This window comes from Solanum verrucosum, unplaced genomic scaffold, assembly GCF_900185275.1.
Source record: "Solanum verrucosum unplaced genomic scaffold, falcon-dt-bn FXZP01000262.1, whole genome shotgun sequence".
Taxonomy (NCBI): Eukaryota; Viridiplantae; Streptophyta; class Magnoliopsida; order Solanales; family Solanaceae; genus Solanum; species Solanum verrucosum.
In genome coordinates this window covers 436,275-461,454 of record NW_026020366.1, presented here as the reverse complement: position 1 = coordinate 461,454, position 25,180 = coordinate 436,275, and the positions used below count along the sequence as shown (strand labels likewise).

Genomic DNA, 25,180 nt, shown 5'->3' with positions numbered 1-25,180 from the left:
CTCTCCTTTTCTTTTCAATAGCATCTCTATTCAACACAATTTATATATCAAACAACTCTCTCATAACTTAGATTGTTCCCCTCTTTTGTTACCTTTTTTAGTTTCTTCTTAGCTCTTGATCTTCAATCTATCAAAATAATTTTAAAGTCACTACTAAAAAAACTGTAAAAAGAGACTTAAAAAAGAGACCTCATGAGGTGGCTATTTTGTAAAGACCTCACGAGGTCGCCAAACAGAGACCTCACAAGGTCACCAATAAATTTTCTGATTTTTATTAAAAAGAGACCTCATTAGGTCGCAATTTCATAATTTACATAATGGTGGCCTCATGAGGTCACTATTATATTATTTATTTTTATTTTATATTTAAAAAAAAGACCTCACGAGGCCGCTTTATCTCATAGCCTAAAAAATGAAATTGCCAAAAAGAGACCTCGTGAAGTCTCTTTACTTTCTAAAATATAAAATGCAGAAAAGAAACCTCACGAGGCCTCTTTTACGAAATTTCTATTTTTGCAGTTGCTCATCACCTATCATATACATTCAATACCTTTCTAATTAGCTCAATCAAGCTCAAAGAGCTTCCAACAATCAACTGATACAATACATTTACTAAATATTCTCTTATCAACTCAATATGCAACTCACCTTCAACGTAATTTGAAATTGAACGAAAAATCATAAAATCCATAAGTTATATAATAGGATTTCAATGTTATCATGCATTCACAAAACAAATAAGTCCCATAAAAAAGCCATAAAGTAAAGAACTTAGATTATCTATTACGACTCTAAACTTCACTAATGCGGTACTGTGTTTGCCACATGATCCTCATCTTCTTCATCACTACTAGACTTATCTGTCATATTTCTTTGTTGACCATACACTGGATATCGAGTAGGTTGAGACTGAGAGGGTCGAGGAGGGAAAGTGACATCATTGGAACAAAAGGGAATCCCTCCTAAAGCAAGTAATGCATCTAATTGGGCCTTAAGACCGCATATTCTATGTCCCTCCACCTTTCCCTAGCCCGCGAGTCTTCGACTTGGCTAGATAGCTCAGCTATCTTTGCCCCATAGCCAAATTTTTCTTCATCGATTCATCATCATAGGAACTACTTAGGCCTTCAAACTCAGAATGATATTCACGAAAGGTCTGTTGTGGCATGCCATAGGAATACCCATATCTACTCGGCCCACCAATCAAGTCTAGCCACACTCTCTCAGCCTGTTCTTGGTTAAGTGGCATACCTCGATTTTCTTCTGGTTGAGTTTGTTATAAATCCTCCAAAGCTTGAAGATATCGATTCTAAATTGAATGGTGTTATTATTAAAATATAAATTTAGAAAATAAGTAACTATTAGTTTAAATTAGAGGCTTACATAGGTCAATTCAGCTCGCGGCTCAACCCACACGTCTGGATCTTCAGGATTTTTCTTCTTTCTTATATGTGTTGCCTTGAATGCCTCAGCCTGAGTTACCAATCCATCTACATAAAGATCACTAAAATTTGAATTTGTTAAACACTAAATTATGTAATAATTTACTGAAAATCAAATTGTAACAATCCTAGTAGGGACTGCTTAACGAGGCCTTGTGCAAATGAATAAATGTATCTTTGGTGACTACAAAAGCATACTTCTCTCAACAATTTGTCCCAAATAATGTCCACTTCCCTAAATAAATCTAAATAGAATAAATCATTAAAAAAATAGTAGTAAGGCGGCACTATTATAGAGGGGTCAAGGACCTTTCTGGGAACAATAGTTTCTTAACTTTCCTCTCCTCATTACTACACAATGGTTTATACCTATAGACTATAGTATATATATAACTTTCCTCTTCTCATTATTACAACCAATAAAATAATAGGTAGATCCATATATCATCTTAGTGTTTCTCATAAACAAAGAACAAGTCATCTTAATTGTCAATTATCAGTAAAAACATCTAATCCACATATTTTTCAGTTTAAAAACAACTAAAATACATACAACGACATAAACCAAAATGATATTAGTTCTAAGTTTGCATCAGAATTCACAACATGATTATTTTAGATTGAGATATAAGGTATAATAATCTCAAAATACAATACAAATCTTCATAATAGATTTTATTTCTTTATTCTTAGATATTACTACCCATGTATCTTCAGGACTTAGCCCCGCTCGATCAAAATTATTCCTATTATACATCAAACTACGAATCATCAACACACAAAATTTGAATTTTTAAACACAAAATTAAGTCATCTTCCCAGTTAGTAGTATTAAGGGGATTCTTGCATTTGAGGCAGCAGCTTCAGCTAGCATGATGATGATGCAGCCAATAGGCACTATTAAGGGTAAAGGACATTTCTCGGTACAATGGTTTCTTAACTTTTCTCTCCTCATTATTGCACGATGGTTTATATCTATAGACTATAGTGTGTGTGTATATATATATATATATATATATAGCTTTTCTCTCCTCAGTTAAAAAACAACTAAAATACATACAGAGACATGAACCAAAATGATATTAGTTCTAAATTTAAATCAGAATTCAACACATGATTATTAGGAATTATTTAGAGTGAGATATAAGGTATAATAGTCTCAAAATATAATAGAAAATCTTCATAACCGATTTTATTTCTTTATTCATAGATATTACTACCCATGTATCTTCTTCTAAATTATATGATAAAAAACTTGCTAACATTCATGTTAATCATCATGAGAAGTAAAAACAGGACATTAAGATAGAACAAGAGTAAAACCCAAAGTTAATTAAATGTTCATGAAGTGAAAACAGAATCACAAAATCTACTTAATTCTTGCAGTAAATTGAAAGAGAGAGCCTGCATTGATGGATGCTTGCAATAAATAAACAATATAGTTACAACTTGATTTAAAGATTGAAAGATTCACCTTTATTTGCAGAGAAAGAAATTGACACCGAGAATTTGAATCGACGATGAAAGGTTTAGCTTCAAACCGAGTGAGTTTCGAAGGTGAAAACTAAAACTTCAAACTGATGAGAGGCTTGACGACAACTGGAGGCTACACATCTGTAAAGCTATGGGAAAGAGATAGGTTAGGGTTTTTTGTAGCTTTTAGGTGAAGAGCGGGAAAGGAGATGAACTAAATTAAAAATGCCTCTTATTTTAATTTAATAAAAATAAGAGACCTCATGAGGTCTCTTATTTTAAAATATTATTTAACAAATTTGACTAATAAAATGAGACCTCATGAGGTATCTAAACCTAAATTACTATTTTTTATTTTAACAAATAGCGGCCTCATGAGATCGCATATTTTATACAAAGACATACTATAAAATTAAAAAATTAAAATAAGTCACTTATATTATTAATTAGGGCAGATTTTTTTATAAAATTGACCTCACCAGGTCTCTCGTGTTAAAAAAAGTTAAAAGAAGTTATTGATGCAAATAGCGACCTCATGAGGTCTCTTTTTAGCAACCTATTTTTTAGATCTCTTTTTTTAGGTCTCCTTTTGCAATTTTTTTAGTAGTGAGTGATGGATATCGACGATGATATATGTCACTCCCGAGCCTACACCTTGGACTTGGACGTGGCCGACACTCAAGAACCATTGTTTGTCCCCAAGCGAACCCTTGGTCTGGCTGATTAGCAGAAGACTTACTCAAGTAATGATTGGCTCAAAACATAATTAAATTTGTTAAACTCAATTATTCATCTCATAGAGTCTGGAAAATACTCAATAGCAATACTTATAATTTGTAAAACAACTCAAAAGAAAGTAAATATCGAGAGACACCTCGACTTTGTCTATCTATTAAGTCTCTAATATTAAAGAAGGATGTCGGGATAAGACCTATGTCATCTCTAAACTACTAAGTAGAAAGTAAAGGAGGCTCACCAAAAGCTAGCTGAAGTGTAAAGTGATCTCTATGAAGCACATGTTGATGATCTGAACACTTGTATGTGCATCATAAAAATATGTAAGTCGAATGACATCAGAACATTTAAATATACGAGTATGTAATATAGCCAAAGCAAAATAATTGAATAAACGAACTGCAATAGATAAAATATACTCAAGCTGAATGTAAAGAAACAAAAGAGTTAAATCGTTTAAAGTTTTACAAAATACTTGCTCATCTCTGAACTCAACATAATAAGCGATATATTCAAATATAGTTTAACTCTATTGGGAGATTCTCAAACCAACAACCATCACTATGAGCTATGTGATGACACAACATCTCGTCCACGCTGCCAGAACTGTCATAAACTGTGTCAGGGTATAGAACCTCTCAAATAAGTGGATCCACTAAGCAATAAGGATTCATCTAAAAAGTATAATCTTGTACCTATGTTGGCAAGACATGGTTTATAAGGATTTTGAGTTGTCTGAACTCAACCCAATATCGGTGCTTAATACTACTCCTAACAATACATATACTCATGCTCAAATGTATAAAACATATTTTTTTCTCTGGTTTGAGATAGTTGCTCAAATTATCCTCTTAAAAAAGGTAACTGCTAAAAAATATCTCTGAATTCCTTGCTCATTTAGAAAATAAGGTTTCTCTTTGCTTAATGTAAAAAGTGATACAATGGGAATACTTTGTTCCCTTATACTTGTAACATCCCGCCTTAGAAAGAGCTAAATTTAGAAAGCGCTAAATTGGAATTAGCTAAATTGAGAATTTTGCAAGTCATACTTAAGTTGTGAGTTTTATGTCAACTTCAAACGAACATAACTTTCAGTGATGGGTTAGGTGGCCCATATTATATCAAATGGAAGGTCTTGAAATCCTCTTTCCAACGCCACTAAGTTTGCTAATTTTTGAGTTCAAACAAGGGAGATATGGTCATTTGAAATTTGCATGTCATAAGTAGCGTAGTTCTTCTCCTGGGTCTTCAACTATCTAGAAGCATAAAAGATCATATTCCTTTTCTACATTAAATCACCACCTAACCTGACTCCAAAAGTTTTACAGTATACGGTAAAGTCCACACTCTTCTCGGGTAGAGTTGAAACAAGAGCTGAAGTCAACAAGGTCTTGAGCTTTTGAAATCACTTCTCACACTCATCAGACCATTGAAAGCTCACACTCTGCCTAGTCAATATGGTCAAGGGAGATGCAATAGTGACGAAACTCTGAACAAACCACCTATAATAGCTTGCAAGTCCCATAAAATTCTAAATCTTGGTAATTAGAATAGGCCAATTTTAACCTCTAACTACCTCAATCTTGGATGGATCCACCTGAATACCCACCTTGGACAACACATATCCTAGAAATTCAACAAAATCAAGTGAAAACTCACAATTTGAGAACTTGGCATACAACTTCTCTTCCCTCAATCTCTGGAGCACAATCCTCAAGTGTCGAACATGGTCCTCCTCAGTCTTGGAGTATACCAAGATGTCATCAATGAACACTATCACAAAAGAATCCAAATACGGTTGGAACACCTCCTTCATAAACTCCATTAATATTGTTGGATAGTTAGTCAAACCAAAAGACATCATATCGAGTCCTCAAAGTAGACTTAGGGATATTCGTTACCCTAATCTTCAGTTGATGGAAGTCGAACCTTAAATCTATATTAGAAAATAAAGATCCTCCCTGAAGTTGATCAAATAAGCCATCAATACGAGGAAGAGGATACTTGTTCTTCACTTTCACTTTGTTTAATTGTCGTTAGTCAATACGCATCCTCATAGTCTCATCCTTCTTCTACACAAACAGAACCGGAGTACCCCATGGAGACACATTAGGGAGAATGAACCCCTTACTCGTGCAACCGATCCTTCAATTCCTTCAACTTTGATACAACCATGTGATAAGGATATATAATGATAGGCTTGATGCATGGCTCCAAGTCAATAGAAAAATCAATGTTCCTATCCAGAGGAACACCTGGAAGGTCAGTACGAAAACATATGAAAACTCTCAAACCATGGGCACAGAATCCATTAGAGGTGGATCAACACTAATATCCCAAATGAAGGACAAACAGGACAAACACCCTCTATCAACCAATCTTTGGGCTCGAATGAAAGAGATAACTTTGCTAGGGTAAGAACCACTAGTGTAATGTCCCATTTATTATGCATTTGATTTTAATTGTGAAATAACCATTTTTCCATCCCCTTAGCATTTCAAAGCTTAGTTTGTGTTGCGAGAACGGTTGGTGTTGTCCCTGATTCGATCGGATGTGTTTTTAGTGATTTTGACCCTTTTTAGTTGAGAATCCTTGGTAGGGTTTACTTTGGTCAACATTTTGAGTTCCAAGTATCTAATGGATATTCCATCACTTCAATTGCAACTGGATTGTCGAGCTTGAGCTAGTAAAGTGGTTGGAATGGTTTTTGAGGCCTTAAGTTGAGGTTTGGGCATTTGGGTGAGAAGTTGGGTGTTAAGCCTTAAAGAGTGGTACGGGAGGGTGATTCCATCATTTGAATTCTTTTTGGAAATCATACAATTCCATTAAGTCTAGAATGTCAAATTTAATACAGATAATATATCCAACTTATTTTTATCGGACTCCAAACGATTTTTGAGGGTCCATTCGGGGGCATTTACCCTATATTGGTCTGCTAGTTTTTCAGTTTCTAGTGCAGGTCATTTATGACCTTCGCGATCGCAGCTCATAGCATGATTGTGATGTGTCTTCTTCGTGGCCTTTTGGATCCCAGCCCATCGGCTCGCGATCGTGATGAACCTTTTCCTTTAGCCTTCATGATCGTGAACAGAAGGTCTCGCGATCGTGATCTATTCTTCATGTCCTTCAGGATCACGAGAGTTAATGGCTCGAATCTCGATGACTAAAGTTTTTCATGGATAGAACCTAAACTCAAGATTCTTCCTATTTTTCTCATTTTCAATCTTTTAGAGAGGTGATTTCTTGGCTGCATTTTGTGAAAATTAGTGTGGGTAAGCCTTCTCCCCCATTCCTTATTGATTTCATCAATTTTTATCTTCCAAAAACACCTTTTAATCATGATTTCAATGTGGATTTTGGGGGTTATTCCCCTAAGTTGGAAAATGGTATTTTCTTGAATTGGAGCTTATTCCTTGCTTATTTTTAATGGAGTTTTCAACCATGAACTCCTCTTGGCTTGTAGAACTTGATTTTCAACTAAAATTTTGACTTTACCCTTTCAATTTCCAAAGTGATTTTTGGACTATTTTACCCCCAATTTCTAATCCTATCAATATGGTATCATTGGGACCCTTTTGATGAACTATTTCCATTATTGATAGTTGGGGATCATTTTGGTGATCGTGTGGTTGAGGAAGTGCTTCAATAGAGTTGTTCGAGTGAAGTTTTGACATTTGAGATAAGTTTGACTATGCCTCTTTTAGATTGAGAAGAGTATGTCACTCCCCGGGCCTACACCCTGGACGTGGCCGGCACTCAAGAATCATTGATGCCCCCAAGCGAACCATTGGTCTGACTTTCTTACTCAGCGGAAGACTTTAAGCATTAAGAAAAGGATTCATATGCTAAATAACTCAACTGTCTCAAACTGAACTCATAATATTTTTAAAATAAACATTTAACTTAGCCAAAATGGCAGCTCAAATCTGAACATAAGTCAATAACAAAATGATGACGAATGAACTAACATCTGACTGACTATCTATGAAGCCTCTAAAACAGCTAAGATAGATGTCGGCACAATCTCACGACATCCTAATGAACTAAAATGATAAAGTAATGAAAAAGGGGGATCCTCCGGAATGCAAGGAGGCTCACCAACAACTTTGAAGCTCAATTGCATCAACGATGCGCTGGATGTTAATCCTGATTGCCTGCGTCTGCATCATAAGACAATGCAGGCCAACTAGCATCAGTACATTGAATGTACGAGTATGCGAGTTGGAATGCTAAACACAACTTAAGCTTGAAAAAAATCTAAAAGGAACTGAAGAACTTACCTGGTTCAACTCAACTCAACATAACTGAACTCATTTCAATATAAAGCAGTTTATAAACAAGTGCAATATAAGGAAAAGTTATTTTAAACATGATGTCAACTCTGTGTATCTAGAAATACAATAATAACTCTGTATGTAGGCAAAAATACAATATGAACTCTGTTTGTATATAAAAATACAAAATACTGTTGTGAAAATTTCTCTAACCGACAACCATCACTTAAGAGCTATAGTGATGATACCGCGTTTTACCTCATGCTGCTAAAGACCGTCATATACCTTGCCGGGGGTATAGAACCCAACTAACTAAGTGGATCCACTAGTCTGTGCTAAAAAGCACTAAATGAATCATCTAAAAAGTATGAATTTTTTCTACCCATGATGGCTACATGGTTTATGGGGGCTGTGAGTTGCCTGAACTCTCCCCCATATCGGTGCTCAATACTACTCCTAAAAATATAATATTAGCTCTTATGTTTAAAACATAATTCTTTCTGTGATTTGAGATTAGTGCTAAAAAACTTAGCTCAAAGGTTATCTTGGAAATCAAAGTTTCCTCTCTTGCTTCATTTAGAAAACGATTTCTCTTTTTTGAAAACTAGCCCGAAGGCTCTTTGGAAATCGAGGCTTCCTTTCTTGTTTAAATGTGAAAACATTTAAACCCTTTGGAAATACATAGTCCCCATATACTTTTGAAGAAATGAACTTCATACTTTTACTCTTTACTCTTTACTCAACTTGATCTTTAACTCTTAAAACAAAGTTAAAAACATTTGCAAAAGACTTCTTGAAAAGACTCTGAGAACTTCCTAGACTTGGCTCTTGACTTTCCTTGAATTTGAATTTATGGATTCAAGGTTATGATTCATGTTTTTGGATGATTTCTAGATGTTTAGATGTCATTTAGAGTAGTTAGAATCAATAAGAAGTGTTAGTACACTTTAGAAGGATTTAAACGGGCTAAAAGATGAAAAACGACGATTCGGGCGCGTCTTTGGCGCGCCGCGCCATCCCCAAATTACTAGGGCTCCAAAATGGCGCACTACTGGCGCGCCTCCCCAGCCTTCCTGGCCCTATGGGGGAGCGTCACGCCACCTGTTCCTTAGGCAAAAATCTGACGAACTTTTGATCTCATTTTCTGATCTTTAATCGATTTTAATCTTTTTTTTTTCTCAAATTCACTTTAGCATTAGATACCCAAGGTAAATACACAAAATCTAACTCATACAACTCAAGAAATCAACACTTTAATATCAAGAAACTCCTTAATCTCAACTCATATTCAAGAACGAAATCAATTCAAGAACAACTATCAAGAACATCAAATTCTCAATCTTTTTAGGACGAAAATACGCTGAATTAAACATGCTTGGTGCGTGGGTGAACTAACCCATTGCTATGTGATCTCACATACCTCATAGGGATCACCCCTTGACGAAATCCACGATCTTAGCTTCAAGAACTTGACGATTTCCTTGCTTCTCCTTCTCTTTTCTCCTATTCTTTTCTCTTTTCTAAAACCCTAACTCAATTTCTCCAAAGCCTAAACTAACCAAGTTCAGTTTAGACCCCTAAGTAATTACCAAAAATAGATTAAAATAAAAAGGTAAGGAAAAGATCAAACTACCCTTTAAAAATTCGGATCAGACATTTTCTTATTTGAACAGCCCAACTTCCAATGGGCATAACTCACTTATACGAACTCGAAATCACGCAAACTCGACGTCGTTGGAAAGATTATTCCAAGATATTTCCTAAGATATCTATAAGCACACCTAACTCATCCTGATCTAGGAGTTATGTTCATTTTAAGTTGACCAAAAGTCAATATGTATAAGTTATCAGTATGTTTCAACTAAGGGTGGGCATGGTGTGGTATGATATTTGAAAGTTTTGATATCGTATTTTTTATATTCGGTTTTTAAAATACTATACCATTTCCATACCAATTTAATTCAGTATGGTTCAATATTTTGAAGTTTGATTTCAGTATTCTACGATATGGTAAATCGATAACCATAGTTTGTTCAACTTCAACTCATATATACTAATATAATAGAGTATTATGATTTCGACAATTAAAAAAGATCTCATTTGGGTAGACTTGATCATTCTGGGGATGGTAGACTTTGATATTATCATGGGTATAAATTGGTTCTCCCCATATCAAGCTATTCTTGATTGTTATGCTAAGACCGTGACCTTAGCTATACCGGCTCTCCCGAGAGTTAAGTGGACGGGTACTAGTTGTCACAACCCAAAAGTCAAGGTCATGATGGCACATACCTCGAGAACCCTAAATGTGGCGTGTTAGCCAAAAGAAACAACACACACAAGATTTTCAAAGGGAAGTCAGGCCACAATCGATAAGAAAACAACAAAGAAATCCCTAAAACCTAGAAGCATAAGTATAAAGAGCATCTAATACATTATCAAGATTCCAAAATACATCTCAAGTCTTGAAAGGAAATTTACGATTGTAAATGATAGATGGAGACCAATTGCGATCCAGAAAGCAGAATCTCACCACAACTCTGAAATAGAAGAGATCGCTAGATCTGATCAGTCGCTACGAAGATCACCTTGACTAGTATCTTCGTCAAAAGGATAATAGAAGTATGGGTGAGTACAATCCACATGTACTCAATAGGTTAGACCGGCTGAATATAAGCAACTAATTAGACTTAAGAAATAAACTATGAAAAACTTCCACGTGCATGCAGAAAAATCCCACTCCGGCATCTGTGCCGCCAATTTATGTAACAACAACGCGAATAAAGCAAACACAAAATGGTAGAGATAATATTCAAATCAACATATAAGCGAGTTACACAACCCAACAAAGTTGGTCAATGCAATACACTAAGATGATGAAATGATGGAATGGTGTGGTGGAACCAAGGTCGTCACACAACCTGTTGTATACATCTTGTTGAGCTTTAACTTCCAAACAAAGACCCATGTGGGACTCGCAGTTCATTTACCAATCTCATAATCTCAAGATCTTATCAACTTTTCACCTAGCTCGTGGTCAAGGATATAAGTAAGGTGTCACATTTTTTTTTCACAAAAAAAATAGTATTTCTCCACTTTCTCGTATTTCCATAAATAATGGTATGATGCATGAGGATGAATGTATCACAACACATACCACACAAAAGCATAATCAGTTCATCAAGGATTTCAAATAGATTCAAGTACCCAAACTCAACAAGTCATGAAACACGTCCTCAAATGATAGGGATAGTGAAGGAATCCATTTGAAATCAGTCTTTACCACTTAAAAAGCATTTCTTTCATTTTAGACGTTCCAAAAATCAAGTCAAGCCCCAGTTGGGCATCTCAATGTCAAATATAAGGATAAGTCACACAACCACTCGCTCGGTCAATTACTCAAATGTCACAAGTTTTCAGCAATAATTACCGGTTTCACACGAACCTCCACACAGGCTAAACATCACAAATAGGCATCACACATACTAAACAAGAATTTCAACTCTTAACAACCTCTAAAATACATAATACAACTCATTTCATAGTTGACACCCTAAGAAAGATCACTTACTCTGTAACACCCCGTAACTAGAAAAGAACTAGAAAGAAGTTAAAAAGTGGAAATAGTCATTTTTGGAAATAATATAAAAATCTGGAAATTTTGTTAAGTATGTTAAGTTGTATTCCTAAATCATGACGACTGAAATCATATTGAGGGATAGTTTAATCGAAAGCATCACATATACATCATGATAATCTGATGAGAGACGCTTTATCCGAAAGCATCTAATTCATAGAAATATGATAATTTGATAAATGCATCTCAAATAGCCGAATTTTGAGTCATTAAAATACTTGCATGCTATAGTTCATGAAATAACCATTGAAATCATGCAAATTCATGGGTAAAACATGTAACTAAGGACTGATCATGAAGAAAACTAATTTGCATTAAAAATCCATGAAGATCATAAAAAATCATAGCTTGTAGGAATCATAAACTTGAAATTCTTAGATTTCTTTGGGACTAAATGAGTGAAGGGAATTGATGAAATTCTCACATACCTGGAGTAGAAACCATGTCTTGATTCTTGGGATGGAAACTTGAAGCTTGGAACCCTAGTTCTTACTTGAGAGGAGACTTGAGAGAGAAGAGATTGATTTTGGGTGAGTTATGAAAGAATGAGGGGTTAAGGTTGATAAGAATCCTTTATTCCCACTTAGAATAGATGAAAACGACATAGTTTAGGAATTAAAATAGCATAAAAAGACCAAAGTACCCTGACTTAAAAACTGATGGAAGCCTTCTATGGTTGCCTTTCACGGGTCCTACAACACTTCACGGACCGTGAAAGTAGAGGAGTTCTGGGATCTGAAGGTCATTTCCACGGTGCCTGTATGGGCCGTATACCCAGGTCGTACCTCTGCTCGTGAAAGGCAAGGATCTTAAACTCTTGGTGTTTGGTTCATAGAGGGTTCCACGGTCCGTGAAACTCACCTCCAAATTTCCAATTTCTGAGTTCAAGTCCACAAATCCCTTCGTGGTCCGTGGTCCGTGGTCTTTTTGCGGTCTGTGAATGAGTCCGTACAAACCTTTTTTCTGCAATTTCATGAGTTCTTTTTTTATTTTCAAGGTCTGATTTGGATTTAGAAATTTTTGTGGTGTTACACCAAGGGACAAATGCAACAGTCCTAGGCAATTCCCCCACCGTCTTCCCGCTTCTAAAAAATTTTGTTAACCAAGATGAGACTGATCCCAGCTTAAACTCGATTTGATATGCAAATTTTCTTACTCAGTATCTTATTGTGGATATATTAAATAATATCGGAATGGATCGTTACAATATCAAAAGACTTGAAATATTGACAGGGGATTATATGAAAAATTTGACACTATTCATAGGAGATTTGAATTGGTTGGGATTAAAAATAATCAGTCTACAATGTATACTTAATTGTATCAATAATGTATATATATGTATATGTACTATATACATGATTATACACTATTTATACAATATCAATATATTCCATATAGATATAGACATTTTATTGAAAATGATTTTGTTGCTTATACATAATGGCAAGTAACTCTTTTACATATTCATTCCATAGAGAAAAGACATAAAGTCACCACTAAAGTTGTTCTGTATTTACATAAAGACACCTTAACTTTGGACGTATCCTATCACCCCACAAAACTTTTTAATATCTTTGTAAATGGCTATTTTGACCCATTTCCATATCTGGGTTGTTACCACGCACATGAGGCGCGTAATGCAGTGTTTTTACTGCCATTAACCAGTTTAAAAGTGTCACGTGTCGCTTTATTTTTTTATTGTTAATTATTTAATTAATTTACATCATCTTCCCCAAATTTAAACTCAAAAGAGCCATTGGTAGCCCTAAATTCACAATTTCATCTTTTTCCAAAGCAAGATCAACGTTGGTACTCTCTCTTTGACGAATTCATCATCTTCCCAAAAAGCAATAAGTTAGGAATTCGTTTTATCTTTTAATTTCCGTTGATTCCAACACTCTTTACACTATAATAATCCCTAAAATCGTAATAATCGAAAAAAAGATCTTTATCATAGAATGTAGAGCCCTAACATGTTAGACCTTAAATTCTTTGTTCCTCCAAGAATCTTCACCAAGAAACATCAACAACGAGATTATCAACACCAAGAGAAAACGAGAAGACTTTTCTATATTTTGTGATTTTAGGGAGAGTTGAGAAATAACAAAAGAAAAGAGAAGACTTTTCGTGAAAAGAATAGGGTCGGGTCGGGTTGAATGAATATTACAGGAGTGAGCATCACGCGTGACAACACAGACGAGGGAATGGGTCAAAATGACTCATTTACAAAGATATTAAAAAATTGTGTGGGGTGATAGGACACTTCCAAAGTTAATGTTTCTTTATGCAAATACGGAACAAGTTTAATGGTGACTTTATATCTTTTCTCTCATTTCATAAAATAAATAGTAAACGAAGTAAGTTTTCATAGACATAATACACATACAAGTACTTAAGAACTTCCATTGCTAATATATACAAATCATTCCCGCAACTTAGTGGAGAATTGAGTGAGATTGGAATTAAAAAAATCAACACTTCAATCCATTCATACTTTTCTAAAATCTATTCAACTGAAACTCTAAAATTTCAATTTGAGAATCTAAATAGACATAAATGGTGTTTTCTCAATTCAAAAACTATCAAACATTATTGGGATAAGGGTCTGAAAAATACCTCAACTTTGGTCGAATTTGTTGTTGCGATACTAAACTTTCATGATGACCTATTACCTCCCTAGACTATTTAATATCGTATTTTAAACACATATATTTGTCCACGTGGACATAAAAAATAATGCAAAATTATAAATAGTACTGTGTCCACGTGGGCACATAGTACACTATTAAATAGTTCAGGGGGTAAAGAATACGGTATTACATAGTCTAGGGAGGTAATAGGTCCTCATGAAATTTAGTATCGCAACAACAAATTCGACCAAAATTGAAATATTTTACAGACCCTTATCCAACATTATTATAGCGATGTTGTATGACTCTTTTAATCTTCTTCATCTTCGACGTTAGATTAACAATGGTTAAAAAAATTGTGAAGAGAGAGACCAAATAAATGGTGGAAAATATGGATGAGTGCATGGGACAAATACCTCATAAAAAAATCAGCCAATTTAATCTCACTCCCTTCAAATCATCCCAAATCCACATTTTTCATATAAAATAGTGATTAATTAAAGGTTTTAAATAAATAAGAGGGTCTTTGGATTGACTTAAAAATTGATCAAACCTACTTTTAAGTCAGTTTTCTACTTTTGAAAATGTTTGACAAATATAAAAATAACTTGAAACAAGTAAAAAATGACTCAAAATAAATTAGGGAGTGTTTGACAAAGTTAAAATTAATTTAAAATAAGTTAAAGTGATTTTAAAAAGGTTAAAAATGAAAAGTAGGTTTCTCCATACTTTTATTTTTTTACCTAAGAGTCATTTTAGTTTGATTTTTTATTTTTTAACTTAAAAGCTATTTTTTAGGCTAATTCCTCTGTTTCTAATTACTTATCCATTTTTGAATTGACACATCTATTAAAAAAATAATGATTGATATAGTGAGTTTTCCATTTTACCCCATTAATTATGAAGTAGATTAATTAAAAACTTAAGATTTTCAAAAAATTCTACCTTTTTCAAAATAATTAATTAAGATATAAAAGATAAAAAAATTTATCCTTTTTAAATTTATCAAAATAAATAAATAATTAGAAATAACTATAAAAAAAAATGGAGAGGCAGAGGGAGTATTGATTCTTGAAAGGGGATCATGTTCTGCTCCAGCTTTTTTATTGAAGGAATTTATGTACACTATTTTTGTTGCAGAACAAAACAAAAGTAGTGCCTTCACCGACTAGGCATCGGTATATTCGTACTTTTTAGTTATTACTCCATTTTCATGTTTTATCTTAATTGGCATAAATTACTTATTCTTTGTATCGTTTTATAAGATATAATATCAAACATTAATTAGTAGATGCAATTTGATAAAATAATCATATTAATTATTAACGTTTTTTAATCATTTTGACAAATTTAATGTAACACTATTCATCATACCAATTCACTTTTTGAATATTTTTATATTATTTCATTATACAAACTTTTAATTAAACTTATATAAATTGTATGTTTTAATTAAATCTCTTGTATATTTAATTATTTTTTATGTAATATTTTTATAATATTAATTTTAGATATAAAATTTACTTTTTTTACAAATTAATTTTTCTATATAACTTTTTTTTAAAATTAAATTTATGTTAATTCTACTATAACTTATAATTGGATATAACTACAATCAACCTTCACAAAAATTAAAAATGCAAACATATAGTTTTTTTAAACAAATAATACAATGTACTTAAAAATAATAAAAAATAATCAACATTCAACAAAGTAGTAATTGGCATACATCAAAATTAAAATATAAAATACATAATGATTTTTAAAAGTACAACAAAACATAATAATTTATACTTCATGATATATTAACTTCATGTATATATTAACTTCATATATTATAATGCACAACATGATAATTGAGGATGAGCGTGATCCTAATACACCAATTCAAGATGCGTCAGAAGGTCCAACTCTGACCGTAGAAATGGCAATAGATGAAATTATCAATTTCAACAATTTCTAGCCCGATATAAAAAAAAAATAAAGGACAAAGAAGCTCATTTTGAACTACATAATGCATTAATAGAACATTTATGGGAGCACCGTAGTGACCTTGAAAGTTGAATATTTATGTAGAATTTAAAATATTTTTTTCAATTATGTAACGTTTATTTAATTATATTTCATTAATGATTTCACTTTTATTTGTATTGTCCATTATTATGTATGATGAATAATATTTGCCAATTTATATTATTTAAAAAATTATGGTACAAAATAATTTTATATTAAACGATTATAAAAGGAAATAATATGAATTATATATAATGAATGTTTTAGAAAGAATTTGTTTTATTAAAATAAGAAAATATAAATGAAATAAGAAATAATAATATAATAATGGAGAAAAAAAATATTCTTTTTCGATGTAAAATTTAGTACAGTTAATTAAAATTGATTTCACCAAAAATAGTACTGATACTAAATTTGATATAAAATTTAGATTGGAGATGCTCTTTAACAAAAAAAAAATGCATTCATTAATTTTATGTAAATTGATAATACTCCATAATGAAGGGAAAAAAAATAAATAAAAGAGGAATAGGATTGCAGAATGTGTAATTCCCCAAGTGTTGTAGGCTCACTTTTTTAGGGTTTTGAGTGGCTCAATGCATCTCAGTAAAAAAGGCATAAAAGCCACCTTTGCAGTGCTAATATGTAGGTCACAGATAACTATGTACTACCCTACCCAAGGTAAAATAAGAAACAACATATACCTCAAAATTAACCAAAAATGAAACAAAAATGTAAAACAGCATAGGTAAAATATTTTTGGCTGAAGTCATTCATGATCTGTTAAAGTTGTCTGCATAATTCACTTAAATACTTTAATTAAGGTTAGTACCTATTAGACACTTTAATATTAACAAATATATATCTATTAGACACAAAATGACAATCAATACATAAAATCCTGTGCGTGTAACTCACACTCCGTAGCTTAAAATAGTTACGAATAAAGTTATGACACTTGGCCATGGCCTATTGCCCAATCTAACTATAAAAAATTAAAAACAAGGATTGTTTTCAACCCTACATAATTCAACCCCACCTACTAAAACTTTTGCCCGTTCTTCTTCTTCCTTAGGCACTCGTCGTTCTCGACTCCGTTGGCAGATTACTTTTTGTTTTTCTTCTTATTATTCCTATAAATTATGAAAATTAAATCTATTCATGAATAATCCGTAGCTTAGCAAAATAATTTTTGAGATGCCTGTGAAAAATAAATCAATGTGAATCATTTTAAAATTAGCGGCGATAAGAAATCGAGAATACTCAAATTAATTCTATGATTTTAAGATATCATTGTCAATAAGCTTAATTAACTTATATTTTAATTTATGTGGTGATGTCGGTTCAAAGTCGCCAGTAATATAGATGAATAGAGTCCGACTAACTTTCTTAACTTCAATGAAAATCATCTTTCTTATTGCAAAATCAAATTAATTAGTAGATTCAGATTATATAAAGAATGAAAATAAATGAAATAACAAAGTAAAAAAAAACAAAAAAACAGAGAGCATGGACGAAGAAGACGATGGCTGAAAACGGGGGTGGGGTTGATTTCTTGGGTTTACCAAAAAAATTAATTTTAAATAAAAAAATTATTTTAATTATTTTAATGCCAAATGTCAATAAAACAAATAAAAGGTACAAGTTCTTAGAAAATAAATAAAAATAAAATGATATTTGGAACATGTTCACGCGCCTATTGTCAAGTAAGGTACACTTAAATTGTCACATCAGTGTTTTGTGTTTAATAGGAACTCATTTTGTTCCTAATTACTTGTCCATTTTTCATTTTATAGTTATTCCTAATTACTTGTCTATTTTGACAAATCAAGAAAGGACAATTTTTTTTTTTACCTATTAGACCCTCAATTAAATGATTAATTACTTTGAAAAATGCAGAACTTTTCATCCACTTTATAATTAATAGGAGTAAAATGGTAACTCACTAGGTCATTAATTAATTTCTTAATATGTGTGTCAATTCAAAAGTGGACAAGTAATTAAGAACAGAGAGAATATATGTTTTGAACAATTTAAGTATTTAATAGGTACAAGTCTTAGTTGAGGTGTCTAAGGAAATTATGCGGACAACTTTAAGGAGTCATCGATGACTTTAGGGAAAAATTATCTAGGACTATAAGCTACTATCTGATAAAATTAGGGAAAAACAAATTTTACTTTGTGGAGAAGTGTAGAAACACTCTCAAATTTAATGTGAATTATTAGTTTTATTTTCAAATTATTGATAGTTTTAAAATATTCATTTACTTGATTAATTATATTTAAATACACCTCTAATCTTGTCACGTGGATAAAATACACTCTTAAATTTTTGCCAAATTTAGGGATGTCTTTAACATTTCTCTCGACGTTTTATTAAAAGTCTCATGCTTCTATAAAAGTTTGAAACCACTTGTTATTTCATGTGGAAGATCGAGAGTGTATCTCAATTTAGCTAGTCAAGTAGATGAGTGTTTTTAAGGTTGTCTATAGTTCAAAGACGAAACTAATAATTTGCATAAAGTTCAAAGGTGGTTTTAATACTTCTCTCTATTATTTTGTGTACTTATTCAATACTAGAATAGAATGAGAAAAAAGAAGAAGCAATAATACCTTTTTTATTAATAAAAATAGTAATCTATTTTTAATATAGGAATCACTAAAATGAAATCTAGCTTGAGGTAAGTGTCTTACATAAATTTTACACATAATTTGTTTAGAGAAAGGAAAAATAATTTTCTTCAAAATGGTAAGCACATTTTTTGTCTAGAAACTTAAATAAAAGTTCACCTAATTGAGCTAAAAAAAAAAGGAAAAGATATTGTCCAAGGTGAGTGACAAAATGTAAAGAACACTAATATCATCAAAATTTCAATTTACTTTCAACAAAAAAATGTTTTTTATCATAAAAAAGCATGTCATTCACCTACTAATTAAATAAAATTTATGTAGTCCAAATTCCCAACTCCAGTCATATAAACAACAGCTAATAAATAGCCATAATATTATTCTATTTTATGTAAATGCAATGACTTAACTAGCCATTAAATACCAAATAAAATAGAGAAGTACATACCAAATAAATGTCAACAAAATGGTAAATAATGTAAAGAGAAACAATAACAAGATGTCTTACATGAATTTTACACATAATTTGTTTAGGTAAACGATTTTTTATTTTTTTTTTAAAAACGGAAAGCACATTTTTTGTCTAGAAACTTAAATAAAAGTTCACCTAATTGAGCCAAGGAAAAATCCTTTTGCCCAGAAAATTTGGTTAAAATTTGGCTAGAATGGTAAAATAATATATATTTCACATTATGTTATTTTACCTTTTTGAACATTTTTACTCTTTTAACTTTAATACATTTTAATTAAAAAATAGAAAAAAATATCAATTTATTTTAAAATAAAAAGAATATTATAGACTTTAAATTTCTGGCCAAATTTTGACCAAATTTTCTGACCATTTAGCATTATCCTTGAGCTAAAAAAAAGGATAAAATATTGTCCAAAGTGAGTGACAAAATGTAAAGAGCACTAATATCATCAAAATTTCAATTTACTTTCAATAAAAACTGATTTAACTAGCCATTAAATATCAAATAAAATAGAGAAGTGCATACCAAATAAATGTCAACAAAATGGTAAATAATGCAAAGAGTAAAACAATAACAACAATATATCTAAAATAATTCCACAAAGTAAGATTTGAAAAAATTAAATACACACAAACTTTATGACTATCCTGAAAACAGAGACATTGTTTTCAATAGATTCTCGATTCAAAAAATAAATAAATTCAAAGTAGGTAAAGAGTACAACAACAATAAATCCAGAGTAAGTAGTCCTACAAAACAAAGTTCGACATATTCAAGCATACGTAGATTTTACCACTATCTTAAAGATAGAAGACTGTTCTCAATAGACACTCAATTCAAAAAATAAATAAATCCAAAGTAGGTAAAAAATACAACAATATGCCCAAAATACTTAATCCCACACAACAAAGTTTGATAAATTAAAGTATATAGAGACTTTACTACTATCTTAAAGATAAAAAAAACTATTCTCAATAGATACTCTATTCGAAAAATAAGTAGATCCAAACTAGATAAAAAGTACAACAACAAATGTACTCCCACAAAACAGAGTTTGAGAGATTAAAGCATACATAGACTTTACTATTATCTTAAAAATAAATAAATTATTTTCAATAAATACTCTATTCGTAAAATAAATAAATCCAAAATAGGTAAAGAGAGTAAAACAACAGTTATGAAATACAATTGATATTTGAGTTTTGAGGCAAGTGGGACAAAAGAGCACTTAAATCAAAGTGAAGGAAAAAGAGTTGAAAATGTAGACAAAAACCGAAAAATGCGCAAATATGATTAATGGTGGAAGAAATATTGTCACAAAAAGAAGCAAAATATAATTTTAAATGATGGCTAGTTCATGTATCAAAGAAAAAAGCATCACATCACAAACGAAAGTCTAATCCAAAAAATATAAAATTTGAAAGTTTATGTAAATAACAACAAAAAAAATCAAATTATAGACGCAAGAAACAGTAAAGTAGAGAACTAATTATTGTCAAAAAAAAAAAACAAAAACTAGAGCATTACATTAAGACGTTTATTAATTAGGCAGAAACACAATTTACAATTATATTAAATAAAAAAGTTAAAGACATTGAACATGATTTTGGTTTACCTCAACAGTAAACTATAAAGAAATAATGACACATAATGATCAATCAATACCACACTAAAATGGTAAAAAAATAAAGTAATACATATATTCGGTTTGATATTATTAATCTGTTAGTGTATCATAGTGTTTCGAATTTATGCGTATTACTTAATACACTATGTTCAATATTATAACATGACCATAACATAACAGATCAAATAAGTTACAAAAATAATGTCAACTTATGACCAATAACAACACTACTATTTTTATACGCTCTGCGAAACGATACAAGAGTTGATACCAAGAGCACACAGCATGACAGAGTTGTAAAACGTCAGCAGGTAAGCAAAGTACAATAATTCATGAATTCCAAAATTTTCCATAAAAGGGAAGGAAAATACAACTTATACTTCTTTCAAAAGCTCAACACATAATTGAAAACTCAAAAGAGAAGAAGTTAACATGTAATAAAAATAATGGTAAAAGATTATATCAATCCAATATCATTTTATATAATACGATGAAAGATTAATTAAGTTACAAATAGTACTCATAATCAATTTATTTGGTTACCATAATTCGATCCTCCACCAAGCAATCCTCCACTAGTAGAAGCAGCATAAAGATGTGAATTATGTTCATTGGTAGCAACAGCACCCAAATGTAAATCAGATAAATTTGGAAAATTATTATTATTATTATTATTATTATTATTATCTTTTGGTTCATCAAGACCTTGATCATATAAGAAACCTTTGAAAAGATGTCCACCAATTTTGACAACAGCTTGATATGCATATTCGTCTTCACCTTCATCTACTGAAGTCACTCTTACACACTTGAATACAGCTGGTGCCCTCACTTGTCCTGGCAATGACCCTTTAAAACTTGCATCTATAATAATGTAAGTCAACAATACAACATGCTATTGTATAAATTCTAAAAAAATATTGTTTACAAATAATACACTCATGTATTCATATACAAGAGTGTTGAGTCAACAACACAACATGCTATCGCATAAATTCTAAAAAAATATTGTTTACAAATAATACACTCTTGTATTCATACACTAATACATGCATTAAAACTCTTAGCATTACTGACATCCATGTCTTAGTTATATGTAACTTAAAAGTGTATATCTAATGGGTTGAAAAAGTATACCAAAGAAATACTATTATGCACGTATTATTTTTTCTAATGTACTCTACTAAACGATCCCACCAAAGTTCGATAAGTTAACATGAAGTGAGTGATACAATCCTAGAGAAGAAAAGATGCAAGTGCATATAAGTAGTTAAATTAAAGTCCAGCCAAAATTGTTTGAATGTTAAAGATATTGTGAGATATGAGGGGATGAAGAACATAATGTGTTATAATACTTACTGTAACAGTACTACAAAAAATTATCTTCAAAATTTTAGGTTGCTAGCTGTGGGGTGAAGATAAAGATTATATATGACACCATTCACTAAGAGATGACATTCCACACGTAAACAATAATGTGTACAACTAATATTTTTTAAAATCCTCAAAATAATACAAACCATGATTAGGGGACATTAAAGCATCATTTCATAGCTAGCTAATAAAGATACAACTTACTCCCTCCGGTCCATTTTAATTGTCATATACACTAAAAATACTCATTCTAGAATAGTTCTCAATTTAAACCATCAAAAAAGAATTAATTATTATATTTCAACTCTAGCTTTAGAGTTAAGTGTTAACTATTCTAGAATTAACACACATAAATAAATAAAGACTAATGAATCAATAAGAAATATACTAGTCACACTACCCCCTCCTAATTACTTTTCTTAAAGGTTGTGCAAATAAACGAAGGGAGTATTTATGTACAACTTTGCTAGCTAGTAAATAAGTTTAAGTACATGTCATTTAGAAACTAACATAACAACCTCATGAGAATAAGTATTATCTTATGCGCGATAGAAAATACATGTTATTAATATACACATAATTCTAATCAGCTACCAAACGACCCCAACACATTAAAACCATCACACTTTCAAACCCAAACCTCTAACAAAATGGTATGATCATGGCAAATACTAAACATTCTTGATGAGTACTAGAACTAGTAATTAAGTAAAAACATGTCAAAATGAAAATAGGTACCTTGATGACTAGAGCTAGTGTCAAAACTTCTTGGAGGAGTATTATTTGAAGTAGAAGTATGTGAAGCTGTTGTAGTTGTCTGAGAATTGACAAGTCTAGGTTTCTTAGCACTTGAAGTTGATTGTGAAGAAGATCCAGCTGCTACAACATTCACACTTGTTGTTGTTGCACCCCCCATTAGTTGTCTCTCACGCCTTCTTGAAGCTGGTACCCAAGTACTCTTTACATGTGTGTTACAATCATAACCTCTACTCTTACAACAAGTTCTACATCTTCTATGTGTACAATCTTTTTTTGCTTGGTTACCACAATCTTGACAAGTTGTTGTTGAAATTGACCCCCCACCCCCACCACCAAGTATAATATTGTTACTACTAGTACTATTTTTAGTATAATTAGTAGTAGAATTTTGTTGGTGTTGATTTGAGAAGAATTGAAACCCACTAGTACCATCATTATTTCCACCTCTATTATTTCTAACCAAATCTTGATCATCAAATGTAACCATATTTGTTAAAGGAGTAGCTGTGAGGAGTGGGATAACACCAACCCCAACCCCAAGAGATGTGTTTGTAGTACATGTATTAGAAAGATTGGAGTTATTATTACCATGTGGATCAAAATTGATTGTGTTTTCATGGTGTTGGTGATGATGTTGAAATGATGCTGGATGTACAACAAACATACCCATTTCTGTAGGTTGGAGGCCGTAGTTGATCTGCATCTGTCTAGATGATGCAGACCACATACCACTATGGCCTCCAACTACACCTCCGGCGGTGGTGGTGGTACCGGTACCACCACCACCGCTACCACCAGCAACGTTGAAACCTAAAGAGAGGTCCCCAATAGCAGCAGCTGATGTATTAGAAGAATTAGCTACCCAGTCTGCAAAAGCCCCAGAATCTGAACCCTGCAACAATCTCCTAGCAGTAGCCACAGCTGCAGACTCTTAGAGAAAGATTTCTCCCACTAGAAAAAAGTTTCTTCAATGAACAAATCTCGAAGAAACACTTATTTATTTGTTTTTTTTATCTAGAGATATGGAAAAAAAAAAAACAAAGTGGGGTCTTGTTCTGAAATTCTTTTTCAGAAGAAGATCTATAGAAAAATTGTGTGACTTTAGGTCTATATTGCTCTAATTACTGACTGGTTAAACAGTTGGCAGAACAGCTACTGAGTCTTCTTTCTCTCTTCTTCTTCTTGCTGCTTCTGAGTTTCTTACTGATACTATACTAATACTTCTTTCTTATACACAGACTCTGCCACATTAACTTCTTTTTTTTTCTTGTGAAAAAACAAAAGGTTTTTCTTTTTTTTCTTCAAAGAGAGGGACTTGTAAGCTAAAAATAAGCAAAAAAGGCAGCTTCAATAACGACCTTTCCTCAGTTGGGCACTTACTTCTTCTTCTCCTTCATTTCTTGCACTATGCTATAATCAGTTTTTTTTTTGCTCCTCTCATTTTTCCAAAGGATTCTTTCTCTTTTATATATTAAAAAAAAAAACTATATACTTCTATATAGGAAAATAAACTGATATTATTGGAGAGAGAATAGTTGAGGAGAAAAAGGGTAGGGTGGGGTGGGGTGGGATTTGAAAGGAGGGGAGAGGGAGCATTTGTGTATTGTAGTAATTGCATCATTATCTCAAAGGGGTCTAAAAAGAGTCACATGACTAGCTTTCTTTTCTTCCCTAAGTTGAATTGCATGTTACAACACTCAACCTACAATTTTTGTAGCACATGTAAACTATATTGAATTCATCCAATACATACAGTTTGGCACAATATTTTTTAGTCAATTTTTATATTTATAACAAAATTAGATAATTTTGTTTTTGATTAATATTGAACCATCTCATTTAAAAAAGATTATAACAATGATATATCTTTAGTTACTTAATTATATCAACGTAGTTTGATACTCTTTATGAATCAAACGATAATGAGATTTAAATTTAGCAGATTTATCTGCTCTATTATCGTGATGAAGTAACTATTTCATCTAAAGTATTAGAGTATTATTTTTTGGATCCTCAACATTTGTAATGTTTAAATCATGTATTCCAACCTCAAAACTAGCCAAAATAATATCTACCATGATAATCTTAAGATATTTTTGGTTCAATTCTTGC

General features: G+C 31.8%; 1 protein-coding gene and 1 pseudogene across 1 annotated transcript; both read right to left on the bottom strand.

Annotated features, from left to right (window-relative positions):
* Window positions 1-801: 801 nt before the first annotated feature.
* LOC125837846 (uncharacterized) lies at window positions 802-5,475 on the bottom strand (annotated as a pseudogene).
* Window positions 5,476-21,461: 15,986 nt separating this feature from the next.
* LOC125837853 (protein LATERAL ROOT PRIMORDIUM 1) lies at window positions 21,462-23,795 on the bottom strand. Its single transcript, XM_049516922.1, has 2 exons — window positions 23,048-23,795; window positions 21,462-21,799 (listed from the first exon to the last, which is right to left on the bottom strand). The coding sequence occupies exons 1-2, from the start codon at window positions 23,793-23,795 to the stop codon at window positions 21,462-21,464; spliced, it is 1,086 nt and encodes a 361-aa protein (XP_049372879.1).
* Window positions 23,796-25,180: the final 1,385 nt, after the last annotated feature.

Bases quoted from the DNA above. Each gene is read 5' to 3' on its own strand.
- LOC125837853 (XM_049516922.1), bottom strand. From the start codon at position 23,795: ATGTGGTCTGCATCATCTAGACAGATGCAGATCAACTACGGCCTCCAA. The intron at 21,800-23,047 runs GTACCTATTTTC...ACATTATTATAG, and splicing joins CACTAGCTCTAGTCATCAAG to ATGCAAGTTTTAAAGGGTCA.